At 34.6% G+C, this 9,057-nt stretch overlaps 1 protein-coding gene across 1 annotated transcript; it reads right to left on the bottom strand.

Annotated features, from left to right (window-relative positions):
* Positions 1-4,934: 4,934 nt before the first annotated feature.
* LOC144235477 (ovomucoid-like) lies at positions 4,935-8,576 on the bottom strand. Its single transcript, XM_077769046.1, has 4 exons — positions 8,510-8,576; positions 7,341-7,375; positions 5,921-6,036; positions 4,935-5,021 (listed from the first exon to the last, which is right to left on the bottom strand). Exons 1-4 carry the CDS (start codon positions 8,574-8,576, stop codon positions 4,967-4,969), a joined length of 273 nt encoding a protein of 90 aa, XP_077625172.1. The 3' UTR covers positions 4,935-4,966.
* Between the last annotated feature and the right edge of the window lie 481 nt (positions 8,577-9,057).

The raw sequence follows: 9,057 nt of genomic DNA, 5'->3' as shown, positions 1-9,057 counted from the left end.
TTTTTTTTTTTTTTTTTTTTTTGCTGCAATTGGCAATCTAATACTAAAACTTACACTGGATTTCAAGAGAGCCTATGTAGCCAAAACAATCTTGAAAAAGTGTAAAGTTAGAGGATTTACATACCCAAATTTAACACATACTACAACGTTGTAGTGATAAGAAGGTGTGGTACTGGTGGTATAAGGATAGACATATAGAGCAATAGAATAGATAAGGAGTCAAAATAAATTCATATACATATGTTCAATTGTTATCTTATGACTTTATTGTTTTAGTGCTGCTTTAGGTTTACAACAAAATTGAGAGGAAGGTACGGAGATTTCCTTTATGTCCTTTCCCCCACACTCACATAGGCGCCCCCATTATCAACATCACTCACCAGAATGGTATACTTTTACAATGTAAGTCTACATTGACACATCATAATCACCCCAAATCCATAGTTTTCCTTATGGTTTACTCTTGGTGTTGTATACTTTATAAGTATTGACATATAGTGAAATAGGTTTATTATTATAATATCATAACAGATTATCTTCACTGGCCTAAACATCCTCTGTGTTCTACCTATTTATGGCTCTCCCCTGATAACTACTGAACTTTTTACTGTCTCCATAGTTTACCTTTTCATGAATGCCATATGGTTGGAATCATACAATATACACCTTTTCAAATTGGGGTCTTTCACTTAGCAATATGCATTTAATTTTCCTCCCTGTCTTCATGGCTTGACGGTTCATTTCTTTTTATCACTGAATAATATTCTGTTGTCTGGATTACCATAATTTTTGTTTTAACCCCATTCACATATCGAAGGACATTTTGGTTGCTTCCAAGTTTGGGCAATTGTGGATAAAGCTACTACATTAATAAAGATTTTTATATGGACATAAATTTTCAATTCCTTTGGGTAAATACCAAGGAACACAATCAATGGCTCATCAGGGAAGAGTATGTTTAGTTTAGTTTTTTTTTTGTTTTTTGTTTTTTTGTTTACAAATAGTTTATTGTCAAGTTGGTTTCCATATAACACCCAGTGCTCACCCCCACAAGTGCCCCCCTCCATGCCCACCTCCCCCCACCCCCCCATCCATCAGTCCTCAGTTTGTTCTCAGCATTGAGTATGTTTAGTTTTGTAAGAAACAGCAAAACTGTCTTCCAAAGTGGCTATAGCATTTCACATTCCCATAAACAATGTATGGGAGTTCCTGTGCTCCACATCTTCGTCAGCATTTGAGGTGGTGGTGTTCTAGGCTTTGTCCATTCTAATGGGTGTGTGGTAGAATGTCTTTGTTGTTTTTATTTTCAATTCCCTGATGACATATGATGTGAGTAATCTTTTCATATTTTATTTGCCATCTATATATGTTTGTTGGTGAGGTGGGTGAGGTGTCAGTTAAGATCTTTGGCCAATTTTTAATTGGGTTGTTTGTTTTCTTATTGTTGAATTTTGGGAGTTGTTTTTGTATATCTTAAAAGAGAGTCCTTTATCAGATGTGTATTTTGAAAATATTTCTCCCAGCCAGTGGATTGTCTTCTTGATATTGTCTTTCACAGGGAAAAAGTTTTTAATGCTAATCAAGTCCAGTCTTTCAATCATTTCTTTCATAAATCAAGCCTTTGATGATGTATCTAAACAGACATCACCCTACTCAAGGTCACCCTATGTTATCTTCTAAGAGTTCTATAGTTTTGCATTTTACATTTATGTAAAATCTATGATCTATTTTGAGTTAATGTTGGTGAGGGATATAAAGTCTGTGTCTAAATATATTTTTTTGCCCCTGATGTCCAGTTATTCCAGCACCATTTATTGCCAAGGGTCTCTTGGCTCCATTACATTGCCTTTCCTCCTTTGTCAAAAATCAGTTGACTGTATTTATATGTAGGGAGGTCTATTTCTGGGATCTCTATTATGTTCCATTGACCTATTTGTCTAGTTTTTGGCCAATAACACACTATCTTATTAATCAGCTTATTTTTGATAATAGTTCCAAGAAGATTCAAAGACAAAAGACTAGTCTTAACAATAAATAATGCTGTGACAACTGGATAGCCACATGCAAAAGTTTAACTGTGTACCCATAATTCTTTCTGTATATAAAAATTAACTTAAAATGAATCAAAGGTCTAAAATGCCAGAACTAATACTATGAAACTCTTCGAAGGAAGCCTAGTGGTAAACATTCATGAGCTAGGATTAGGTAACAATTCTTACATATTCACACCAAAGCACAAGCAACAAAAGCAAAAATAGTTAAGTTGGGATTCATAAAATCAAAAAGAAATTGTTACATCAAAGCACACTATCAAGAAAGTAAAAAAAGTCAACCCAAAATGGAATAATGGCACATTTGCCAGTCATATATATGATAAGGGTCTAGGATCTAGATTGTATAAAGAATACTACCAACTTGAAAACAAAAAAGACAACCCAGTTTAAAAACGGGCAAAGGATTTGAATAGACATTTCTACAAAGGAACACAAATGGTTGATAAATGTGAAAAGATGTTCAACATTGTTAACCATAAGGGAAATATAAATCAAACTACAATTAAATACTGCTTCAAACCTGCTAGGATGAATCTAATTTTTAAAAAAATAAACAACTGTGATTTGGGTGAGGATATAGAAACATTGGAACCTTCATTCAATCCTGGTAGGAATGTAAAAGGGTGTACCCTCTGTGGAAAACAGTTTGGCATTGCCTCAAAAATGTTAAAGATAGTTATCACATGATATTCCACTTCCAAGCATATGTCCATGAGAAATGAAAATTTATGGTCACAAAAAAACTTACACAAGAATGCTCAGAACTGCATTATTCAGAAAAGCCAATTAGTAGATACAATCCAAATGTCTATAAACTGATGAATGTGTAAACAAAATGTGGGATACCTATCAGATGGAATATTATTCAGTCATAAAAAGGAAAGAAGTACTGATACATGCTACAGTGTGGTTAAACTTTGAAAGTACTGTGCTAAGCGCAGAAAGTCTTTCCCAAAAAACCACACAAGTAAATAAGTGAGTAGATTTACTTTCATATAAAAAAATCATACACGTATTGTAGGATTCTGTGTATGTGAAATGTCCATGTAGGAAAATTCATAGAGACAAGAAATACATTAATGGTTGTCAGGAATTGATAGTTGGGGAATTCGGCATTATGTGGTTGTTTTTTGTTTGGTTTTTGGAAGGAGGTAGGTGATGGAAATGCGTTGTCATTAGTGATGATGATTGCACAACATTGTGAATGAATATATACTAAATAATATGTAATCTTGTGCTTCAAAATGGCAAATTGTAAGTTTTGTGAATTTTATCTAAATATAAGAAAACACTGTATTTTCTTTATCACATGCTAAATTTTAAATATTGTTAAATTTCCTGTGTCTCACTTTTATTATGGCTAAAATACAGAGCTGATGTCAACAAGATTCCTTTAAGAACTAAGTTACATAACACGGGGGATGTGGGAAGCTAACTCACAAAGCTTTATGGAAAACAGTTATGGAGGGAGGTGGAATTCCCATCACTGGTGGATACTAACTTCCACCAAGTAACCCAAAGTTCCTAGAAGACCGTAGTAGTATCTGCTTTGCTTACCCACTTTTACCAAGATAGTAGTGACCTTTAAAAAATAATACGTTAAGTAAAAGGAAAAACAATACATGTACACATTTACTGGCATTCACTGAATGATGGTTTTTATATGTGTCCTCTATAATGAAAAAGGCTATGAAAGTGGCTGAATGCACTTTTATAATGTAGCTCTAATGTCTACACTATAATGGACACTTTCATTAAGAATTAGTACTAACGATGTATGGGGTGTGTGGGGGGAGGGGGCTCAGTACGTTAAGCATCTGACTCTTGATCTCAGCTCAGGTCTTGATCTCAGGGTCATGAATTTCAAGCCCTATGTTGGGTTCCATGCTGGACATGAAGGCTACTTTAAAAAACAACAACAACAACAACAGAGAATTAATACTAGAGATGTAAATATATAACTCCCCCATAGATCACTCATCTAGAGGTAGAAATGTTTAGTGAAAAGGAGAGCAGGCCTGATAGTGTAGTAGATTGATAGTTATCTTCTAGTAATCAATCTACATTGCTGCCATTAAATTCAAACTTTAAATGAACATACAGCCACCCAAATAAAGCCTGCTTCTCGTTGGCTGAGGGATGAACAAATGGACATGCTTCAGACTTAGACAACAAATGGATAGACTGCATTGGTAAAGACAGAGTTGCCTGTCACCCCACGGTCACCAACCTATCTCTTGACTTATTTATAAGAGAGAAAGGATATAATTTTTCTCCCAAACCTCAGGAATTTTACTATTTCTTTGAATAGGATCTCTAAGTCATGCAACGATAGACAGACCTATGTTTTATAGTTTAAGTCCATATTGCCTAACATTTATAATCATAAGATTAACCAGGAGTACATATTAGCATTCAAGTTCCCAGATCCCTTTCCTAGAGGTTTTGATTATTTAAGATATAGAGGAGCCCAGGTGTCTGTATTTTTTAATAAGTGCAGAAATAATGTAGTATTTGTTCATCTATGAAAATATTTCTTTAATTATAGTTACCACAAGCATTTATATCTTTTCACCCAGTAACCAGTCAAAGAAGGAAAAGGTCTTTTAATAAGGATATCATTGAACATTGTATTGATTGAAATATTTATTATTTTATTGCATTAAGTTTTATGTTAAGAAACACAAAATCAAGGTAGTTTTTCAACTGACGTTGAATAATTGAACAGAGAAGAAAAACCTTTCAATCATAGGCTTGTAGAAAAATTCTTCAACATCCTATATCCCATCTTGTATACCATAAAAGTCGTTGTCTGATTATCTAGGAATTTAAAACACTGACTGAGGAAATTTATTTGGTTGTAGAATCTACCACAAAATTGGTTCATAATAAAAGCCATTGAAATACAAAGCTCAGGCAGAAGGACATTCACCGTAATGACGAAAAGCAATCGCTCCACCAGTTCTGCTGTAAAGAAAGAAAAATAGAAAGAAAATGAAATTATTTAAAGAGCATTTAAAATTACCTAGGTATTTCACTAAGTGCTTCTCAGTGAGGGAGAATTTGAAAATGAGACAGTGTGGAAAGCCTGTTCCACAAGCAGATGGGCTTCTCCTGCTCTGCAACCCTGCCCATGTTCCCCCCACCTGAGGCTACTTAGCTCTTCCTACACGCTTAGTCCTGACTCAGTCTTGGAACCCTTCCAGAGCTAAGACAGGAGAGGATTCGAGGTTTTCAGATTAAATTTCAGAGGAAATATCTGTGTTAGAAAATGCCAAGACAGAAAAGTCTACCACACTTCACTCGTTTTGAGTGAAGGATACACAAAGGGAGTTAGATGGAAGGTTCCAGAATTCCTTGCTTCTAAGGATGGTTTGGAGTATGTCATGGAGATCAAGAGACAGAGCAGAGTATCAGAGGAGTCCTTCTTAGCATGAGTGGGCTAATCCATTGTGATGGATTTCAGAGTTCTGTCACTATAGGATATAGCAGGGTTTCTTGCTCAATTATGTTCAAGTTAGTTTGCAGCTACATCATGGAGACTACTATTTATCATCTGGACTCTGGAATTCTATCAGTCATTAGACTGCCATTAGTAAATAATAATCATTAAATTAATTTCAACATATTGATTTATATATTTGAAGAATATCCAGCAGAGTGATATTTCAGAGGTCAAATACAAAACTACTTTTAGAAATGAGAATTTCAGGGAAAGGCACAAGTGTGTATCTGAGGCTTTACAGAGAGAGCAGTTATTTTCTGCATATACTGTGGCTAGGCTGTCAAAAACATGGGGTTTCCTATAATTTTATGACAGTTTCTTTATTATTTTGGAAGAGCCATATTTAGTCTTGTGTTCTTACAATAGGTCACTGCAGAACTCGCACATAGTGGAATAAGTTTTGCCATTGCTTGCACAGACTGGATCCATGTTATTTTGGCAAGTACTTGGTTGAGATATATACTTAGCACACTTTGGCTGTTAAACAAAGAGACAACATAAAATGTATCAGGAACTTTTTAAATAAAATGTTCTTTATTCTTAACACAAAATGCCATGCATCAAAATGGAATAAGTATTCTGTACTGAGGTTTAAAAATATGCATCAAGGTATTCACATCCACTTACACATAAAATATTATTAGTGTATTTTTTACAAACCCAACATTATTTAAAAAAAAAAATGTACAAATGACTGAATGTATTTTTATAATTTAGCCACTCCACCTCCACTTCTCATACTTGGGTTAGATTTTGCTCACCTGATCCTTGATCAGTGAAGGTCTTAGAGTTATAGACCCTCCCACCCCACACAGTTGAAAATCCACATATAACTTTTGACTCCCCCAAAACTTAAATATCAATACCCTACTATTGACCAGAAGCCTTATGATAACATAGTCAGCTAACACATATTTTGTATGCTATATATACTATATATGGTATTCTTATAATCAATTAAGCTAGAGAAAAGAAAATTTAAGGAAATCATAAGGAAAATTGCACTGTCTTGTAAAAAAATGTGTGGATAAGCAGACCCTTGCAGTTTAAACTTATGTTGTTTAAAAGCCAACCATATATCACACTGCAAGAAAACATAAAGCAATTTTTTATAACTCCCGTGTCTTTTTCAATAGTTTTACTATTAAATAAGCCAATAATTTCAGATTATCACCATACTTGTATGAATTCATACAGATGAGTGTTTGCATATGAATATAACCATATAGATATGTATGTAATGTGCATAATGATGGTAATACTGATAATTTACAGAAATAAAAAACAATGTGTGTATTCTACATGACCTGCTTTTTAAATGTCTTTGTGACTTTTATCTGTTCACACTTTTAGAACTGCAACTCATTTTCCTCACCTCTATGTAAGAATTCACTCCATGAATGTACGATAATTATTTTTTACCCACTATTATGCAAAAAATTGGATTGTTGTTTTTTAATCTTACTGTTTTACGAGACTAAACAATTCTACTTTAAACTCCCCTTAACCCATAGCAGACACTTGTCAATAACAAGGCTTATGGTCAGTAATGGGATTTTTTTAGTAATGGCATATTTTTACCTTGTCTTTAAAGCCAAATGATTTTATATGGCTGGCAAGATTCTGTTCCTTGAACTTAGTGTAATAAATAATATAGTTTGTTTATTTGTTACTTTTGAAAAATCATCCTGTTGTACACAGCATAACTTGCTGCTAAAGTTTACAATATAAAATTCAAAGGTTTACCTTTTCAATTCCCAAAGTAATGAGTATTAACTTACAAATGAATGAGGTTCTGCAGGTTCAAAACCAGTTTCTGCAACCAGCCCACAAACACACAAATTAAAAATAAGAAGAGGAAAAGAGGAAAGCCATTAGAGTCTTTGGTGAGAAGTACCCACATATTTTAGTAGCAAAATATTACACAAATTGTCTAATCAGGACCCTGCAAATAATGAGATGAGCCTTGTAGAGAAGTATCAAAACAGTAAATTCACAAAATAAATTCAAATATGGAAACATAATCTCAAATTAATCACACTCTGTGAAAATAATCTTATGTATTACTTAATAATCACCCAAGCCCTCCTGTGAAGATAATATAGTTGTGGGAGTTTCCCCCTCATTTTTATAAATGAGACACCCTCATTAGAGAAGACAATGGCTTGTTTGTTGCCTTTTATATGCCTTGTATAAAATCACTTAATATGAAAATTAATTATTATTTAATTAATTAGTATTCAGGTCTAATATCAGAGATCTACCCAGTACCTCACAGCTACTTTGTTTTGAAATTTATGGGCAACCTTGGGCTTTAAGGAACATAAGCTGTCAGCAGAGGAATCAATGAGTTCTCTCCTTCCACAAAGCCTTGATTCAAAGCTGGCAAACAATGAATTAGATTTTCAAGGAATGTCAGACCTAGAAGATATCATTACTTTCCACACTCTGCTTTTAGCGACCATGGAATCTGGCCTCCAAAAAGAAAAAAAAATAGGTAAATATTTTTATTTGTAGATGAACAAAAAGCTAAGTTCTACCACTCATTCTAACCCACCTCTTTGTCTCCACCTCTCTAAGGTAGGAAATGAGAGAAAAGCAACCCACTGATATAATTTTAGAAGATATTTCTAACATAATCTGTTTTATTTTGTGAATTTAAGATTTCTAAACTCTAGGGGCACCTGGGTAGCTCAGTCATTCGAGCTTCCGACTCTTGATACCAGCTCATTGATCATGAGATCAAGCTCCACGTTGGGCTCTATGGTGACAGTTTGGAACCTACCTGGGATTCTCTCTCCCTCTCAATAAATAAATAAACATTTTTTTTTAATTTAAAGATTTGTAAACCCTATAAATCAAATTCCTCTGTTTCTAGACAATAGCAGTTGTGTGCTGCATTTCTAAGATATGTGAAATGCTTCATCCAGGACTAAAAAAATGTACTCACCAGAATAATGAGGAAATACCAAGGCAATAATAAAAATAGCTTTGATCCATATCAAGAAGAAAGACATTTTACCAAGTCTGTGGAAGAAACCCATAGAGACATTTGTAACACATGGCATAGGGGTAAACCACCCATTTCCAAATGAAGCTTCCTTATAGGTGAAGGAACTTTCCTACTTGCCTCAATTCTGACTTCGAGTGGACTTTTCCTTTTTTCCTTCCCCCAACCCAGAGTATCAACAAGACATCCAGAGTAGCAGAAGACCTTGTAGGGACTTGAGAGGAACACCGGGCAAGTCCTCTGTGCATATTTAAGTAGGAGCTGTTTATTCTCCTAACCCTTGGCTCAGCCCACAAGGAGCCGTGCTGCACTCAAGGAAATATGCACTTTGGAACCTTAGTTTTTCACTAGAAAATAGAAACTGTTATTTCAGGAAGGACTTACCTACAGCAGTCTTCCCATCAATGCTACACACCACAACTATATTCACAGAGTCCCCACCTGACCCACCTGACACAGAGAAGGCAGCGGAGAATGGGGTCTGCGCA

Source organism: Crocuta crocuta, unplaced genomic scaffold (assembly GCF_008692635.1).
Source record: "Crocuta crocuta isolate KB4526 unplaced genomic scaffold, BGI_CrCroc_1.0 scaffold340, whole genome shotgun sequence".
Classification (NCBI taxonomy): Eukaryota; Metazoa; Chordata; class Mammalia; order Carnivora; family Hyaenidae; genus Crocuta; species Crocuta crocuta.
This window is presented reverse-complemented; position numbering and strand designations above follow the sequence as displayed.